Here is a 20,946-nt window from a genome sequence, read left to right on the forward strand (position 1 = left end):
TAGTAATGTTTTCCAGCCGCAGAGCCATAGAGATCCGCACAGTATAAACGGTGCAAGACTAGAACAAAATGGCTGGTCATTAATTGTTGATATCCACATCTCCCTCTATACCCTGTTTGACCTCAGCGTGCACCTGGTCAGTTAAGTATATATGAGAAAGAGGGTATCTCCGGGGTATTAAGGTGAGTGCCGGCTCTATTGGGGGATTTTTCTTTCCCCAATCTCCTAATTGGTCCTAACAAGGGTTATCAGCAAGGTGTCAGGTTTGAGAGATAAAAGCAGATTAAAATTAAAGACACCTCTCTCGCCACCTGGATGAGGCTGTGGAGTGACCGGTGTAACTGTGGAGCGGTGTCATTTTTTGTCAAAACAAACTTTATTTGTATAGTGTATTTGTATGCTTTTCATATGTTCCTGAACATCTCGAAAAGGAATTAAGACGAATTTGCATTCAACATTTAATTTTGTATAGTTTGAGCACTCCCACAAACTATTACACTCCGAGTCGATGTTAACAGCAGTTTAACGTTAACTTACAGTACATCGTCATCAGACATCGCTTGCCTTGTTAAATACATCTCTCAAAATATATGCATTTCCTGACAAACAAATATTGGGATATCATTCTTCAGAAATGACACCACTCAAATGACAGTCATACAATACCAAGCGTTCGCCTTGCATAACCGCAAAACTTAACAGCGTTCTCTTACATACTATATACATAGTTCAGTATTGGGTTACTTTGACGTCTCACTACTCAATATTTTATTGTCTCAGCTGGACTCTCACCTCTAGACAAGGTTGCTACTTATGACCGCCATTCAAATGACAAAAATCAGTCATCTCTTGATTTAAATAAATTAATGGGGCCTTGAAATAACTGTTAAAACGCAAATGTAATAGAACAGAAGAACAGCTTGTTGAATGAAATTAATTGGAAATAGTTTGTTTGGGTTTGGAGCAAATAGTAGGACAGTACGAAATGCACTGCTGAAGAATGGCTAAAGTATTTGGTGAACTCAAATGCTGAAAGTTTTTATGGGAAATTGTGGGACAATTTTATTGGGACAATTGTGGGCGTGGCTTGTTTTTTGCCTGCGATTTGATTGGATGTATAAAAACAGCCCTTGCGTTTTTAAAATGAAGCTTAGAGCAGACTGACAGTTGAAGGGGAGGAGTCAACAGATGCCCTGCCCAAGCCGTCTAACTTAATGTCATTGAAGATGGATAGTCACTACAGGACAGAAGTGTGTTATCAGATTTGAAATGAACATTATGAGGGCAATTTAATTTTAAAAAGAGAAAGACCCACATTGGTAAGCTATTTACAATAGAAACGGCAATATGTCAAGCAAGCAAGCGGTTTTTTTAGGCCATTGTTTTTCAAGCACTGTTACTTGAAAACTTTTTGCCTTACTCGGCCCACGAGTCTGCCTTAATCTGTCCCTCAGCAGGCATCTTCAGAAGAGCACATGGCATTTTAAGGTACCTAAAAACGCTCTTGTGTGCATGGTAGTCATATAGCCATATCAAGGTTTCAATTTATAGTCTATAAAATATTTAAAACACATTGCATTAATTATACAGAGATTTTCCTTAAGAGGAAAGAGGAAATTTGAGTGTGAATAATTATATTATGCAAAGAAATGATGAAATTACTGGAGATCTTCCTTGCACAGTAACAGAAAGCTTCATGTGATCTCCTTGTGGGATCTTACAATGCTTTGTCTCTATCTATGAACAACTCCAGAGGTTTTGCCAACTATTCATGGTTGCCCTGTCTCTCACCTGTGTGGTCAATTATTGACCTAATTCTTACGTATAGGACGTTTTTTTTTAGTTTTGTATGTTCTGGCACACAGTTACCTCATATGTTATCTGTGAGCCTTGTCAAAACACATTAATATGGAGGCATACAATGGTATATATATTTAATAAAAGGCACTCAGAATATCATGAATAAAATATAGTGCTTAAACAATCAAAATCCATCATACAGCCATAGCATACATTCATGAGATGCTAAATGCCATCATGACCTCATAACACTGGCATCGTCACCTTTGTCGGTGGGACAGTTGTATAAAATCAAAACAGAACTCGTAAGAATCTTTGCAAATGACATTCGCCTCTTTTTATCAATATTTCGCTATAATATGATATAAAATACACATGCATAAGGGAATATATGTAAGATTTTCCATTGACACAATGGAGGACAGCTTTAAATATTTCTACTTTCAAGTCAAAGCATTTTCATTTTGTCAAACTCATAAATATCAGTTTTCATGCATTTTTCATCTTTTAAAAGTTGTGTAGCATGATAAAAGCATTTCAAGATCTATTCTGCAATTATACCTAAGGTGTCCGAAAAATGCTGCTGGCATAATTGATTTTCAAGCCTAATGGAAAACGTATTCCAGTTTCCCTGAAAAGTGCTGTATTGCTTTGCTTTAGTGCGGAAACGCTATGATCCAAATTTGCTTTCGAAACAAATATTTGTTTGTTAAATTTTTTCAACTATGCTTTTAAATAAAAAGCAGCCGTGCAATATGTGTTTGCAAATAAAGAAGGAAGAATTTCTCTGAAACACAAATTCCTGCAATGGAATCATTAAGAAAATAAAAAAGTGTTAAACAGAGTTTACTCCTTCCATAGAGAAAAGGTGTTGTGAAAGCTATAGATCATGTCTCATATTAAAAAAATAAACATCTCGATCTTTGCATGCCTGCAAAAATAAAACCTTATCTGCAATTGCATATTTCAGATTTCAGATATGACTTTATTTTGCTTGATTTATCCTAGTCTAGGATTAAATTCATTATGTTGAAAATAATGTTTAGGCTGGATTTGATGAATCGCTGCATTTGTTCCAATGGCTGACTGTTAAATGGTTTCATTACATCATGCGCTGTGCAACCATGCTCTCCGATTGGCTTGTCAAGTCGGCTTGAAAGTGATTATATACGTGAAAAATTTCTTCTTAATAACACTTGTTGCCTCCACCAAAAGAAACAACAACAACCCCAAAGTTTTTTTGTGCTCAGTGGTCTTAACTCAAGGGAATTCATGCATAACTTCAAAACGTTTTGTGCGTTTTCCAGCCACGCCTATCCGAGTGCATAATGAAGAGGGCTGCATCTAGGCCAATAAAACCTTTTAGTTAATGACATAAGTGCTGTATTCTGCTGGTTGCGATCTATATCTTCAATCTCTCAAAATCTCCTTCGCCAGTGGGCGTTTGGGTCTGTACAATCGGTTCAACGAGAGACAATATACAACATTGCATGAGAAAACTGTGAAGTGGCAAAACCGGTTTGAAAATTATGACTCGGAAGACCTACAGTGCATACTTTCTTTTTCTATATGTTGTGTTGATAAGAACAGCAACAGCAGTGAAGAGATGTGGGACATCGAGCAGATGCTGCAAAGCACTGTGGGTCATCCAAATATAACTCATGCTTAAGATACTGTAGTTAAATTCCAAATAGGTCTGATAATGTGTGACAATGACCAGGGCTGTAAGACGCGTCACTCGGTGACATTAAAAGATGGATAACAGTTTGGCATAAGGTTTTCTCTCGCAAGCAGTAGAGACAAAAGGTGATGTGAGTGCAAAAACTTGACAGGAACGACAACGTCAGCAAAAGGTGGTGCCGGGCGGATGCTTGGAGTGCAGAATCATGATTCCTCGGCATTAGTGCGAGGGACTTGGCAACACAGGCACTTAATCGCAATTAATTAAATGCTTGTTTTGACCTTAATCAAACGCAGCCGTTTGCCTCACGAAAGATGACAATTTAGTTTTTTTAGTTCAGTACATTTCTGTTTGTATTACCGTTAAGCCTTAAAGGGATGCTTGCAAACAGTTTTTTGTTCCTTTTAGTCAATTTAAGAAGTGCTTTTGAGGTGTATAGTCAGATGTTTTTAGCAGCCTTTGGCTAAATATGTTTTCAATTTCAGGTTTTCCTGTGAAAAGCAATTTCTGCATAGATTGTTGGTATATACATAGCATTGGATGTATATTTAAAATTAAATTGTCACACTATTATTAAGGAAACAGAGTCTGTAAGTGCATCGTTGTACAGTCTTCTTATTGCTGGTCATGCTTAATATATCAATCCTTAAGAAATGCCATTTTTCCCTGTTTGCCAGTTCCCGTTGCTCTTGTCCAGTGAGTAACTGCTTTCTAATTTCTCCTCGGATCCGCTTTTCTGGTTTGCCGCGGCATCAGCGGCGGCGTCCATCACCAGTTTCTCTGCCTGTGCTGTCTCCCGATGGTAGAAGTAATTGAAGTTGGAGACGATGACGGGAACTGGAAGTGCGATGGTTAGCACGCCGGCGATGGCACAGAGGATCCCAACCATTTTCCCTCCCAACGTGATAGGGCACATGTCGCCATAGCCGACCGTCGTCATGGTAACCACAGCCCACCAGAATCCCTCCGGGATGCTCACGAACTGTGTGTCAGGTTCGTCAACCTCAGCAAAGTAAATGGCACTGGAGAAGAGGATGACGCCAATGAAGAGGAAAAAAATTAGCAAGCCCAGCTCCCTCATGCTGGCCTTCAGGGTTTGCCCGAGAATCTGGAGACCCTTGGAATGTCGGGACAGCTTAAAGATCCTGAAAACCCTCACTAATCGAATGACGCGCAGGGTGGCCAGAGACATGTTCTGGTTGGCGGTGGGATCTTCCTCATGGGTGGCCATCAGTTCCGTTATGACGGTAATGAAGTAGGGCATAATGGAAACAATGTCAATTACGTTCATGATGTTGCCGAAAAACTCACTCTTGCTTGGGCACACCACGAAACGCACTACGAGCTCAAAGCAGAACCAGATTATACAGATAGTCTCGATCACAAAGAAGGGGTCGGTAAAGACGGAGATGTGGGTATACGGAGCACCTGTAGGGGACAGGAGCGTACCGTTGGCGTCACGGGTTAGGTTGACGACCGTCGGCGTGTATTCCCGCTCTTCGCGGAACTCCGGGAGCGTCTCCAGGCAGAAGATGCAAATCGATATTGTGATGACAAAAACAGACACTAGGGCCACTGACCTGGCCGCACTGGAGCTCTCCGGGTACTCAAAGAGAAGCCAGAATTGACGGTGAAGCTCACTGGTCGGTAGTTGAGGTTCAGGGTCTTTGATGAAACCTTCATCCTCCCTGAACTGTTCCATGACATCATGCCCCAGTCGATAGAACACCATCTCATCTGCAAAAACATCCAATGGCACGTTCGCCGGCCTTCGGATCTTACCCCCGGACTGATAGAAATACAAGATTCCGTCAAAGCTGGGGCGGTTACGATCAAAAAAATATTCATTTCTCATGGGGTCAAAATGATTAATCCGCAACATTGGGTCTCCGAGCAGCGTGTCCGGAAACTGATTCAGAGTTTTGAGCGTGGTCTCGTACATCATCCCCGAGACATTGATGACCACTTTTTGCTCACCGTCCTCAAATTTCTCCCTTTCCCCGAAATAGTCGTCGCAAGAATCCTTGGCTACTTTTCCTAAGAGAGCCTCATTTCCCTCGCTGCTCATCAGGACCTTCCAGTTGGAAATCAGACTGTTGCAACTTGATGTTCCTTTCTTGCTGAGCGTTGTGGGAGACGTTGCCCTGCGCCTCTGACGTCGTCCTCTTTGTGGCGAGTGTGTTGGGGAATGTCCCCCCTGGTTGGGTTCTGGGGTATCTGAGGTGGGTGAGGTCGGATATCCGGAGTCGCTCGGGTCTCCCAAGTTGATTCCGATGTCATCCAAGTTCTCAAAGTTGACTAGTGGAACCTCCATGGCCTCCCTCCCCTCCCTGGGGACTCCCTCGGGCTCCTAACCCAGGATGATGATTGACGGGAAGCCAAGAGCACGAGCCAGCCAGCCAGCCCACCAAAGTGCGAAGAGTTGAGGGAAGTTGCTGGCTTACCCTGGCTTTTTCTGTAGCAGAGCCCCTGAATCCCAAGACTCTGTCACCTGATCTGCAGTTAAAGACAAAGAGAACAAAACAGTTGTGTTACTGCATGGAAGGTAAGGTTGCACCTTAGGGAGGCAGTGAATCAATAAAAGACATTTAAAGTAATACAAACTGAACCACGAAACGATAAGCAACAAATATAGAGATTTATTTTTAAAGGGATAGTTCTAACTAAAACTACAATGATTTCATCATTTACTCAGCCTGTTGTCATTTCAAACCTTCTGGACTTTCTTGTTTTCCGCAAATCACAAAATAAAATATTTTGAAGAAAGTTGGTACCCGAACAGCACTGGAACCCAATGGATACAAAACCAATACGCGAAAATCCAGTTAACAACATTCTTCAAAATATCTTCTTTTTGGTTCTGCTGAAGAAAGTCAAACTGATTTTTTTATTTTTGTGATCAGTACAATATGCCCAATATATGCAGTTTTTCATTTTTTTAAGCACGCAATGAAGTTATTATTATCATGTTGGCCATAACTGCAAGTGTCAATTACAGGATCCACTTACACCCTTAGTGTGTGTTTTAGAACAGATTGCCTTTTAGTTTCTCCTTGAAAACTTGAACGTGCCAAAACAAACATCAATAATGCATTCAAACTAAATATTCCTGTCCTTTGTGCTCCCTGCCAAGTGTGCTCGAGAGCTGTACTTTATCATCATCTCGCTTCTGTGACAACTCGCTTGCACGCTTTTTAATTCACGTCTTCTGTAGTGTAGAACAAGAGTTTTAAAAGGCAGTAGAGATGTTCTCGCGCTGCTGCGTAACATATGGAATTAATAGTGTCATTTCTCAACAAAGACAGCCGTTGACAGGAGAAAGTTGCAAGCACACACAAATCTGGCTACAGACACACACGGTGTATACAGCACAAGTAAGAAATTATTAAGAGAATAAACAAACACAGAATATGTCACAAGCTTTCAGTTATCACAGACAACTTCAGTTTTATCCTTCAGTTTGTGAAAACAAACAAAAATTGTGTACACGGTTACAATGCAAGTGAAGCATTCTTAGAATGATCTTATGGTTTCTAAGTCGAGTTTGCTCCATTCCAAAGTAACAGCACATGTATCATTTCTATAATATCTTCTAGACATCAAAGAGATTAAATGGAGAGCAAATGTTTGCTCAAGTCTCCTGCGTCTCAGATTTTTCTTCTGACAAAAAATCAGAACTCTCACAAGTGTCTCCATCAAAGTTTTAGAAGAGATCTCAACAATGTCACAAACTGAGCTCAGATTTGTCATGTATGCAATCAAAAGTCAATTTTATTGAACATCTCAATGTTGACTTTTCTCATCGAATGGACAACAAAAAAACATGATTTTTGAAAAAATGTAGTTATCTCCTTTTGGTACCGAAGTCTTCATATATATGCACATATTTTGTGATATTTGTTGTTCCAAGCTCACTGATCATGAATTGAAATATTGGAATATAACAGATTCCATAGAAAAGAAATCTGTAAGAAATATCATCTCCCTTGTCTAATCTTAATACTATTTAATGTTAAAGTCTTGAGGTGTGTTTGTAAAACATTGTGAATTTTAACATTTATTCAAGTGCAATGCCATGCCCAATTAACTTCTGTTTTGGAAGTGAATAACATATTTATTTATTTTTACAAGATAAGAGATAATTATTTTTGATTTTAGTTGAAATCACATCACAGATTAATCCCAGAACATCCTGTAATCCACATTTAACAGTTCAAAACTCGGAACGTGACTAAAGCAGACTCCGAATCTTCTGGTGTCTCTCTCAGGGTTCACCCCCAGCCAGAGAGAAAGGTGCAGGTCAAAGGTCGAGTTCAGACCTCTTATCTACAGCCTTCTATTTTCCAGAGAGTTTAATGGAGACAGGTAACCATAACCTGAACAGGGGATTTAAACAGCTGCCCCTGGTACCATTTGACACCACAGAACCTGCAGCCGCCAAAGAGAAAAGCCTTTGGCTCAATGACAACTTGTATGGCTACACTGGAAGGTAACGCACACCTCTCACCTTCGCACTGCGTTATATTCCATTGACCCTATTAATATACAGCAGGGCCTATCTTTTCCATTGTCAGATGGGTGGTTTACGTGAACGTTCCGTTTAATTCGGCAACATATTGCACAACAAACCATTTTTTTCACTGTTAGAAGGCAATGCCCTTGAGTCCTGATAGTCAGTTTCACGGCTTAATTGAAAAACAAAAGAGATTGAATAGTTTCAAAAATGCCCTAGTAATGGCTGACAAATGTGTAAATGACAAATAAATAGAAAACACAAAAGTGTGTTATGACTATAGGACCACACAGTTTAAAGTTATTGTTATTTACCTAAGATTAGTGTACATCTATGATACATTAAAGGGATAGTTTACCCCAAAACGAAAATTATTTGATCATTTATTCAATCTCGTGGCATTCCAAACCATTTTGATTTTATTTCTTAAGATTTTGAAGAATGTTGGTAACCAAAAAACATCCCCAATGACTTCCATTGTATAGACACAAAATCTCAGAGACATTTCTCAAACTATCTTCTTTTGTGTTCCACTGAACAAAAAGTCATATACAAGTTTGGAACGACATGAGGGTGAATAAAGATTAGAGAATTTGTATTTGATTATTTAACTATCCCATCTGACAATTGTACAGTATACAGTATTATAGCATTTGAACTAAATGCTTTTTGTTGATGTTATCAAATGCGTCACGTCTTGAAATTATTTATTTATTATACTTCATGTTTATTTATTTCCTACATTATTCACCTGAAATTGCAATAACCTCTAGGAGCACAGAAAGCTAATCTCCTAGCAAAAAAGAAATGAGAGCATATTATCTTATTTGATCTCTCTTTCATTATCTGGTATATTTGTAGATGACGGTGCAAATATATTATACTTTACGCATATTTATAAGACGCCTTCTTAGTTTGCAAAGCTCTAATAAAGTATTAAAAAAAAGAGATTCACATTTATTCGGTTGTGTAGCGAGGGCAGGTTGAACAAAGGTTACAAGTGACAGTAGCTTCTGTTCTTATCCTGCAGTGCTTAGTCTGGGAATTTTGCTGAAGAAGTGAAAATGCACCACGGACAGAGATGACATCTATATCCTTCAGCTGTGTGTGTGTGTGCGTATGCGTCCAGAAGATCGATCACCAGTGTGGGAAAGTTTCCCTGCATGCATCACGGTTAGAAACCCATTGTTTTATTTTAAAACCTCCAGGGCTGGTCACTGACCTTATTCGAACATGTGAAGGATGTTATATAAGATACTGTACATGCTGGATTGTACATTACAGCAATTGTGTGAAAAATGCGTTTCCACACATGGCTGAAATCTTTAAAATATTGACTCTCTTTCTATTCTATATTTTTCCTAATTTGTCATTTTTGTAAATCCTTAAAGACAGACCAGTATCAGCTAGTTTGTAACATCACAAAGATTTAATGAAAGCAAAGTGTTAAACAGGTATACAGCAGTTAAGCACATAAAGGATCATTTAAAGATTTTCAAACACGGACATTTCAATTTATGTAAACATTTCAGATTAAAAACTTAAGAACTACTTCAGCTTTTCGTTCCAAACCTCATCTTAACATCGTCTCACTCCAATCCAGCATCAACGTAACAAAATTAAACAAACCTTACAATTATTCTCTTTTCAAAACGCTTGACAAGGATAACGCATAAGCAACATCTTGCGTATCGTTCCAAATATCTGTAAGTGCTCTCTACACATCCAACCAATTCATGAAATCCAAATGAACTCAGAATTGTTTAAACGCAGACATCACACTCTTATCTGCAGTATCAGCACACCCAGACGAGAACAAACTCAAATACCCACCGTGGAGAAACTCCGGCACAGGATGATCTTTCTACGACCGTTCGCTTCCAGGTTGAGCTCCCCTATCTCATCTTTTTCTGTGTCGCTCTCTGACTTGTTCTCCCCTTCTCAGTCTGCGTTACAATCAGATTTCTGCACACCCTTGTGCTGTGTTAAAGCTCTCTCTCTTTCAGTAATCTTATGCCTCCGGAGAAACTTGAGACCCACGTCTGCCATCAGGGAGACGCACATGCACCGTCGCACACACACACCTTACCTTTTGCATCTGGCTCGGTTTTAAACTTTAGACCGGTTCTCATTTCTGCGAGTGGCTCTCTCACTTTCTGTCTACCTTTTCAGGGTTGGTTGGGGTTTCAGAGACAGACCCCTCAATAGAGCCGGCAAGAGCTCGAAGGCTCTGTGAGGCGAGTAAAGGACGCTGGGACCAGAGCTGGTGCAGAGTAAGCAAACATCTCCAGAGCACGAACACACACACACGCCAGCGCACACACATTTGCAGACACAAACACACGCACGGTACTTAGAGAGACAAACAGTTGCATACACTCCCTTTTTAGAATAGTATCCTATCATACTAATTATTTATAGTATGCATGTAGTGCACAGTAGGCATATTTTTTTAAATTCCTAGAAACCTGACTTGCTACATTTGCTAAGATCATCACTTTTTCGACTCATTTCGTTGGGCTGCTGAAATATGTGCCTGTTTTTTTTTGTGTTCATGGCGATTGATATCGCAGTCACCTGGGGACCGACATTTAGTGGCGTGTTTTCAGCACAATGCAAAAGTACAAATGTGCTATTTGTAGTCGGTCACGATTCATTTATTCCATTTGGGAAATGAGTCCAAAAGTGTGGCGGACACTGAGATAAAATGAGTGGGTTTTGGCTGCTCGTGTGATCTCAACGTGACGGCCTCCATGAGGCGACCTGCGTCTTGTAAAATAAGTTGCACTCATTGTACATAAATTTTGATGCGAAAAACGTTTTAAATAAAGAATTAAATTAACAATTAGTTAATATACAAGTGGATAACTGGAAACCGGTCATTGATTTAACACAGTGGTGTTCGGGTCTGTGAGACCCATTTTTAATGTTTACTAAAACAATTCACAATTACTTTAGACCTCAGACATTTATATTTATATTTATTGACCTCTTATCAAGATGTAAACACTGGTCCTGAAGCGTTTCCGGTTTTAATTTTTATAGGTCATAGAGACGGTTCCATATTAACATTATGGGTCCCAAACTTAGCTTCCGGTAGACCACCGCAAGGAATCAATAACTGTTCAGTAGTTCTAATCTAATTTAATACAGTTAATAAACAACAAATAATTAAGATTATAGTGTCCGTGTGTCTCATGAAATCGTCTATATAGTGATACAGTATATTGATTTCGGTTACATTTACATTTCGTCATTTAGCAGACGCTTTTATCCAATGCGACTTACAGATGAGGTAAACAATGGAACAAATTGGAACAACATAAGGACAACAAAAGAGTAGAAAAGAGATGGAAGTCAGAACTGATCGGTCACGTGTTGACAGAAGAGATCTGTTTTCAGACGATTCTAGAAAGATGGCTACAGAATCTGCTGATCTTGTAGCAGCGAGCAGATCATTCCACATAAGTGGAACCGATCCAGAGAAGGTTCTCGAGAGTGATTTTATTACCTTTTGGAATGGCACCTCAAGACGTCGTTCATTTACAAGAGCGTAGGGATCTGGCGAGTACATACGTCTGCATTCAGGTTACAAACGTTCTGTTGGTTGTATTCTGTTGAAAGCTAATTTGGGCTGAATAACAAAAACATGGACACCATACAAGAGTAAACATGCAAAAAGTGGTAGGTCAATGTAGTTTATTGCTGTTGTAAATGTTTATTGTGAACTGACACGGTTTAATTTACGTTTTGTATTTAAAAAAAATACTAAGCATGAAGCTTCACTAGATAGTATTCACTAAGTAGTAACTTAGTATTCCATCCCAAACAAAGCCACAACATCACACACATGCACAGGAAAATGTAATGTATAGGGAAAGATACATGAGGGCATTGATAAAATGCACATCCCGTATGTTTTAGCATTTTTCTTACACAATCCCATGTGATTTGAGTTGGCACACTACATTACTGTCAAAAAACAAATGCGCACAAATACACAATCCACATCACATTTCTCTGGCCCCTTCCCCTCCAACTGCTCGGGGACCTGACTCTGCACGCAATAAACACACACAACCACTTTCTCACACACACACACACACACACATCTGAGGCAGTGCTCAGCAGTGATTCAGCTACAGCTTTAAACTGCTTATACAGTAGATCCAATGCAATTCTGTTTGGGGTCCAGAGGCCGGCGGTGAAAGGGGCCATTCATCAACTCTTCTTTTAGCAGCCTGCTGAAGTCTGGCAACTGCGAGTGAGACATACAAAAGGTAAGAGATCTATATAGTGCTGGAGGACAATGATGCGATTGCAGATGATCTGCATGTCTCTATAAATGTGCAGCAGAGTCTGAGTCAGGATTTTGAATAGGTTGCAAAAGTGCTGAATGATCCACTCTGAAAAGCCAAGAAGTTCAATGTCGCCCAGATATTGATTAATGGGGGTCCGTCTGACATCGGTGGCCTGGGAGTTTGCTGTATCAGTTGAACGGATACGTTCTCTTTTAAACATTATACGTGTAAGCCTGTGAGCAAGGAGAAACATGAGTTCATGTCGTCCTTTAGTGTCAACATGAGTACATTCAAAGATCCACACTGACTGTCTGATATATATTGTGGACAAAAATGTCAGGAGCTGTAATCTGATTGGATGCTGAGGTGAAAATGACTCTAACCAGTTACTGCAAATACATTAAAATACATTGTCCTACCTTAACCCGTTTTGCAATGGTAACCTAATGATCTAGAAGATGAAAATATGTTAGTTTTACGTAATTCGAATTGAACTCGCGTAAAGGTATGTTGTAAAGAAACCTGCAATGTTAAGGCTTGTCCACTCCTTATACAACTTTGCGAAAATGTTAAATTACTAAAAAATACATTCTGTTTCGTAAATAATGCGCACACTTGACCAAGATCAGAGGGCTTAGGGCCTTTTTTACCACGTGCTTAAAAATGGATCCCTCTGTGTCCTAGTGTTGGGTATCAGTTACTCGAAAGTTGAGGTTTCTATTGCTTGTTGTTATTTTTTTTTGCAAATGTATCAACTGATTTTTGTTGTCTTCACAATGACCACGCTTGTTAAAAACACTCTTGGGTCAAATTTCCTCTATGTTGAACAGAGCTGACAGTTTTTCTGTCACTATAGCAAGAATTAATTTGAGCTTATTAAGGTGTATGATAATGGAAGGTGGAGGGCTGCTGGGACAATCAGTGCAGTGTCACATTCCATATAAGAACAAAACCCCACATTCTACACCCTTAGTTTCCTGAACGCCGGAAGGCTGGCTGTAATTCATTCTTGACATCCTTGCCATCTTAAGCAAAACTGGTGCCAGGAGGCGAGGATTCGTCAGATTAACAGAATGAGCGAGCAGTCATGAATTTGAGACAGGAGACTGAAGAAAAAAGAGACTGAGAATAGAAAGAATGTTACTGTACATCTAGACTATAATCTAAAAATTCCTCCGGTCACGGGTGACTATTTTGCTGGAAAGGTTCTTCATAACGGTAGGTTGGGCAAATATTTAAGAACCTTGATTCTGTATTTATGCTTCATTTGATGCATGATCACCCACTGTAAAACATTTAATGAATTGTCTCGACTGTAAAGGTCTGTTCACACTTAGAATGGTAACTGTAAGCGATAACCACATCATTCAAACCAGGTGACGATAACAAGTTCATTCAAGTTTGCACACAAGTTTCACATTTAAAATGCGTGTGCCCTCTAAATTTGAATGGTTTTTGATTATTGTTACAGCTGTTTTAAATTTAGACTCTTTTCCATTTATATAGTTATCCTTTTAGTTATCATTCTTGGTGTGAACGGGTTGTAGGGGAAGTTTTTAAGAACATTTTTTTATATAAATTAATTATTCATGATTTACCTTCCTTGAAACTCATGACACTATGAGTTCGCCATTTTAAGAACACCTAGGCAAAGTTATAAAAAACAGTGTATTCTTAGATACATGTCAATAAGAGTTGACATGTTTCAAGGTACTTTTGCGTGCAGCGATCTTCAAAAACAGTAACTTTATGAACGTTTCAAAATTTCCTCCCCAGTGAAAAATAGGATTTATTAAATGTGATACTGTAGTTGTGTTATGACGCTCTGATGAGCAGACACTATTTATTTTGTCTATTAATTGTTGACAGTAATGATCTGGATACAGATGCTTCGTTTGCTTTTTCTGGATGACTTCTTCTTTAGAGCATGACATTAAAGGATTAGGCTGCGGCTTCCCGAGGCGGGCCAAAACGATCCACTCGGTCGGAGGAGCCGTGCCTACAAAGGGACCTGGAAGCGGTCCAGCACATCACTCTGATGTCTTAAATTAGAAGAAGCCCTATATATAGAGACACAGGGTATATTTTTATATAGCCATTGTGGAATTGTTCTTGTAATTTATTGAAAGGCTGTTGAACATCTTATAAGGGGAGGACACTAAGATTGTCACTTATTTTGCAAGTGTTACCGACGCACCTGACAGTTTTAGAAACAACAAAAACAATTTCTGTGATGGCTCTCAAAGGTGCAGGCCGGCTCTCCAGATACATTTACGTTTATATCAGACACTCAGCGAGAGGACGGTTTATTGTACAACCAAGTTGTACAGCTCATGCGGTTTATTTTGGATAAACAGAATCGACTTGTCCTGCAAAAAAAGTCTTTGGAGTTACATTTCAAAACTAATGGGGCTTGAAAGTAGCCACATACTTTGTCTATTTTTAGCTTGAAAACGATTTGCTTATTTTTTTAGGGCCCTTTTCCCAGAACAGTTTCGCACCGACTTGCATGTCTTGCAGTGTTCTTTTTGACTTCTTTCACATCGAAATGTGTGAATTTAATGAACTGCTATAAGCAATATGGAAGTTTCAGTGGCATCTAGTGGTGAGGTTGTGAATTCCACACCTCCCTTCCGAAGGAGATAACGTATGTACTAAGGGCGCTCTGCATTTGTCCCTGTAGGGCTTCTGTAGAAACAACATGGCGAATTCCATGTAAGGGGACCCATGTAGATAGAAATAGCTCATTCTTAGGTAATAAAAACATAACACTTCATAATATAAGGTATATATAAATATCTGAAGACATGTATATCATATTGCATTTCTGTCAACAGAACCTCCTAAATAGTATACACTGCACCTCTAATGTGAGTTTAATTGTCAATACAATTGATCTTACTTTCGTTTTTTGCCGATGTTTGACGTCAGTAGTTTCCACAGGTGTAGTTCATCACAATAATTATGGACATGCTCCATGTGTTTGACAATCAAGTGTACAGACAATTTGTCTCTTCTTTAAAACCTTAAAATTGATCTATTATTTTTATTATGAAATGCTACGTCCTTCACACATTTCTACCAGTGCCTTTAATGTCAAGGGTTATCTGCCTCTCTGCCTGTGTAGTCTTACATGTGAAATGAGACTTGAGCTTTTGAGGTCTGAAGTCCATCTATAGTATTTCACCGACCTGCGCCTTTTAAGGCAGACTGTCTATCACCTTAGCAACACTCTCATGGACTTCAGGACTCTCCCTTTGACACAGACCAGACCACTGCTCTCTTCTGTAGATCAATAGACTGAGAGTAATGGAATAGATGCATTGATTTTATGCACTTCAATTCACTTACAGCGAAATGATGCGTTCTATAAACAAATGGGTTTTAACATTTACACCTCTTGGGTCTTTAGGTTTACTTGCATTGATTTGTTTAAATGGTAGTTTGTGTACATAATATTATGTAATGATTATGAAAATTGGTGACAGTAAAATAGACAATATTTTACTGTTGCTCCTTTGGGGAAATATATTACATCATTGTTCTTTATTTAGTAGAGATTAACAACAAATTTTACTTTGAAATTTGCTCAAATATTGGGTTGAGTCACACATAGAGTATAAAACAAAGGTTAAAATACTGTTTTGAGAGTTTTAAGGCATGCTTTATTAAATCAGTGAAATTTAAAACTATAGTATAGAATCACCCAACAATAAATTATCATCTTGTGCTGAAGATATTTTCAAATAATGTCCTTTTTTTAATCCTGAAGCGTTTCGCTCAAGGGACAGTCTTCAGAGGTCGCTCTTAAAGTGACTCTTTGGGGGTTTGTATCTACAGCCCTTGATCTGTATATCATAATTATACAAACTCAAGTTATTGTCCAGGTGATCACCAAGAGAAAACAGCCATCTACTCGTAAAGGAAATGTGATTAATCATCTAATGCTCAGGGACATGAATGTACAGAAATAGATGACCACTGTCTACTGTTATGAGCAAGTTACCATTTAACCAATTCTCTTATGCAAAGCAACAGACACAAATTGTAATTCATGGAACAGCCCTTGTTGAAACAGCCTTGGATTTTAGATTTTAAACAATATAGTATGTTCTGTCATAATCTACAATAGTTGACACAATTTTCACAAATGTTCTCCAATACAGTAACTACTGTATTCCCAGTAGTTTATAAAACATCATAATAAATTATAGTAGTAGCTTCCCCCCCCCAAAATGTTTAAGAGGGTATGCTGTTTAACATTTGTCAAAAATGTTAATTAGAAAAACAACATTGTTTTGTTGATATGGAAATAGATCATTCTCTAAAATGATCATAATTTAATAAAGCAAATTTTCAGCTCTCCACATGTCCTTCATAATATAGCATGAATTCAGGTATAGGACACTAATTTGGATTTTCAAAAAGTTTCCCAATTTACCTAATTTACCTACATAAAACAAAAAGTGAGAATATATATGAGTTTATTTGCAAATACCAATAAAAACTATTTTTTTAAATGTTCAAAACTCATGTTTTTTTATAATGTTATCATATGTTTTTTTTTGTATTAGCCAGCTGTATTTGTTTGAGTTATTATTACTTAATCAATACAGCGCAACTACAGTTTGATTGATATAATTTTTTTTTATGTTATCAGTTTTTGCAAATGAACTCTTCATATATATTTACATACATGTCAAGATATACATTTCACAAATATATTATATAATATTTAATAATATAGTATTTTTTGTATTAGAAGAATTATGTTTACAAATGAGGAAGAATATGTTTATTTTACTTTGTGGGTTGTTGTCCCTGACTTGTTTCTTCTCTTGTAGAAGCAGACATGCTGCATGAACAGGCAGTGTGATACTGAAACTTGATTCAATGAACCCTTGTGTTGTTTCATACTGCCTCTAGTGGAAAAAAGATGAAATGCAATGTTTAGAATGGGGATTTATGAGATGGATGAGAGCATGCGAGAAGTCAGAAACACAACAGAAAATAATTGCTGTTTATACACAGAGTCAGTTCATATGGCTATTTTATTACCAGAAGTCTTTTGCGGATAGCAATTCACCATCTGTCATGGCTGTTTGTGATAGTGAAAGAAAATGGAAAAAAGTAATTGCTTTCTAGCCATGATGAGGAGCTGTTGTGAAGGTTTTGGGGTGGATATTTTAACATAAAAATGTTGAATATTAAAATATACTCTTGCAGCCACATGTAGCAATTCCTGCCAGCTATTTGCCGGAATATTGTTTATTTACCATAGGTACAGTATATATTAACTAAATGAAGTGATTTTCTACACAATTCATGCCAGCATGAGAAAGATGCTGTGCTGGGCTCTGCAGGTAATATAATATTAACTTGTGAAAGTTAATTTAAGACTTCTCATTTCTGTGCTAGCTTATGAGAAAGGTGCCACACCCTCACTATCATTTATGGGAGAACGGGAGACACATTCATAACCTTCTTCTTATGATCATTGCTCAACATTTATGAACAAAAAGTAAAAGAGAAACTGATAGTTTAGGCCAGGACTATGCCTTGGTTAAATTAGGATATTTAAATCGTAAGACATTCTTTACATAAAATATGTTACTGGTGTGCATCTTGAGATAAACCAATCGCACTTAAATATGTAAAGATATGTCAGTGCAAGTTATTTTTAATCAGGACACCTCACTAACATTTAAGTTTATCTTATCTGCAAACGGCCCCTAGGAGTTTACAGGCATCTGAATTTTCCCATTCACAATAATCCAAAATTACTAAATTGATAAATTTATACATATATTACTGTGAATTTATATAAAGTAATGGTTTGATAACAAAGATTTATGACGGTAACTAAACTGTAATAGAATTTAACAACTGAAACTATGGTTGCTATGGCAAAGATATTTTGTTGCATAACATAAATAGTTGTATAGAGACTCCTGTTGCATTAAAAACTGACTCATTCTGTGCCTGGGAAACCTTTCCTGCTTATTGATTTCATAGCAGCTGTTGGGTTAATCTTTTTTTAATGCTTTTGTTAGTACAGCCATAAAACCCTGATAATTTAAAAAAAAACCACAGAGGAGAAGTTATATCCAAAATGTATCTTGTGGTAAACAAACACAGCAGGTGTCAGTTAGACAGTATGAGAGAGGTGTGCCCTGCCCTTGCCCTCCCTCTGGTCCCTGTTTACAAGTTTTCCTCTCTCTCAGGGGAGAGGGCGGTTCATGGGAGCCCATGTTCTTGGATCTGAGTCCATACCATATGGCAGCTGAACACTTGTGAGACGGAAGAAGATTTGAGGTTTTAATACAGTGCCAATGTAGTTGTTTCTATTTAGCGCAATATTGTAGCATACGTGTTATTTTAAAGGCTGTTAAACACACAGCGATAAGCTTAAAAAAAGGACAAGGACTTGTAAATTACGATGTATTCATCGTTTTTAAAAGCATGCAAAAAAATTAGACATTACTGTGTGCATCTTGAGACTGCATTAAGATATGTCAGTGCAAGTTGTTTTCGATCAAGACACCACTAACATTTGAATTAGTCTGGAAATGGGGGTTAAGCCCTGAATGGAAAACCACCCCATTTAGTGGATACTGGTGCGCTGTTATTTATTTTTGCTGCCTCAAATTTTGAAATGTTTTCTTTTTTTATTTATTTTTTATATACATTTCTTTATTATTATTTACGTGACAAAAAATTAAATACATAAGAAAATATAACGATAAAGTTAAGCAATTTCAACTTATTTTGATAAGTAACAGAATTTAAACAGTAAGTTGAAATTACTTTTAATTGTACTTTGAAATTTAAGAAAGTGAAATGTTCTAAAGTGATATGCTACTTTCAGGCTTCGGTGAACTGAAAAAATAGTTGGATTGACATCATTTTATTGTTTTAATTTACTTGTTTTTGCACAGTTCTTTTAAAGTGAATTTTACTTATTTTATAAAGTACTTTAAATAACTGTGTGCAAAAAATCCAGCTAATTTAAACAAAAAAATCTATTAAACTTGTTTTTGATTGTTTTTTCAGTGTATAATTTCAATTTAAACTTTTTTTGTTCAGAATCTGGCTTAAGTTTTAAATGAAAACAAATTGGCTATACTCATTTGAATTCAAATGATATTAAACTGACTTAAAAATCTAGTTGCATTTCACGTAATTTACATCTTTTTTAATTTAGCCATATGACTTAAGTCAGTTTTTTCAAATATAAAGTCTAGTGACACGTAAGGCCAATTTGCTTTAACTTAAAATTTGAAGGCAGTTTTGAAGTAAAGCTCTTAAGTAGAATATTACACAGCAGGGCATAAGGACAGACATAGAAATAGACATTGGGCCTCATTCATGAAACATTCGTTAAAATGCGTAAATACGCGTAAAACAGACCTTCCCGAAAACTTTCCTCCTGATTCACAAATACTTCGTAAACGTCAGATGTCATAATAAAATGTGTGTATGTTAATGAATTTCCATCAGTTGTGCACAAAAATGAGCAAAATCTCCGCCTATGATTGAAAAGCTACGCAAATTGCCTATCTAGGAGTGCTGGATTCCTCTGGACTTCATTCTGATTTTGCTACATTTTATTGCATGAATGCATAAGAGAATAATAGGCTATATGTTTACCAATAAATTAATCAATTCAATTTTGTCCACCAAAGTGTTTTATTATTCATAAGAATACCTGGTGCTCTTCTGAAAATGACCAGCTGGTGGCGCCTGAGAACGCTTTGGAGGCTCTGCGCGAGTCTGCGTGTTATCCTGCTGTGATTTAGAATATCCGCAACAGTAAGCCTACTTGTGATTAGTATGTTATTTTTAAAGAATATTACTGAATATGAAATGCTGTAATAATCTTCTCCACCTGGATGTCTGTGTAAAAAAGGACAGAGACGAGCTCTGCATTTAACCAAAGTTAAAAAGTTAAAAAAATCGTTCTGCTCGTGTTTCACGAATGACGCCCACTGTTATAAAAGCTTAAAAATGTATTTTGCTGTTAATTTTTGCTTAATTAATGTAAAAGTGCATTTGTAAACATACAGTACATGATATCTGTTTTTATATATTTTCAATACAGTAATAAGAATTAACCATGAAAGAGTTTTGCCATTATGAATTATATTTATAATATTTATTGATATTTATTCAACTTTGGTGTGAAATTTCTCTGTGATTCTTTAGCAACCCAAAAATAGACATCACCTTAACAATGTAAACATGTGCACTGTATTTCACGACACTACCTTTAGAGGGCACCTATACTCTCTTTTTCAATGAGACATTGCACTGAGGGATTTAGCTGAAAGATGGCTATAGATTGGAACTGTATTTTTATCCCCACTGTTGCAAAGATATTGACGTTTGAGTAAAACGAGCCAAAGTATCGTTCTTTTAATAGTCTATGCAAACAGAGTTTATATCTGACCCTCAATGCCGTTGACCAGATGCAAGGGATTAAATAATAAGAAAAGAATATCGGTTTAGGATGAAAAGCTCTTATGAGTCATTGATATGCGACCCAAAGATAATCAATATTCTATGAATAGCCAGGATTAGGATGGCGAACAAAATCCGTGCCTCGGTTAAATTCCCCTAACCGTAAGTATTTCACACAGGTGTTATATTGT

At 37.5% G+C, this 20,946-nt stretch overlaps 1 protein-coding gene across 1 annotated transcript; it reads right to left on the reverse strand.

The window, feature by feature from the left end:
- Positions 1-4,127: 4,127 nt before the first annotated feature.
- Positions 4,128-9,991, reverse strand: LOC130425018 (potassium voltage-gated channel subfamily A member 10). Its single transcript, XM_056751048.1, has 2 exons — positions 9,828-9,991; positions 4,128-5,972 (listed from the first exon to the last, which is right to left on the reverse strand). Exon 2 carries the CDS (start codon positions 5,793-5,795, stop codon positions 4,128-4,130), a length of 1,668 nt encoding a protein of 555 aa, XP_056607026.1. The 5' UTR covers positions 5,796-5,972; positions 9,828-9,991.
- Positions 9,992-20,946: the final 10,955 nt, after the last annotated feature.

The sequence above is a fragment of the Triplophysa dalaica genome, chromosome 6, assembly GCF_015846415.1.
Source record: "Triplophysa dalaica isolate WHDGS20190420 chromosome 6, ASM1584641v1, whole genome shotgun sequence".
Taxonomy (NCBI): Eukaryota; Metazoa; Chordata; class Actinopteri; order Cypriniformes; family Nemacheilidae; genus Triplophysa; species Triplophysa dalaica.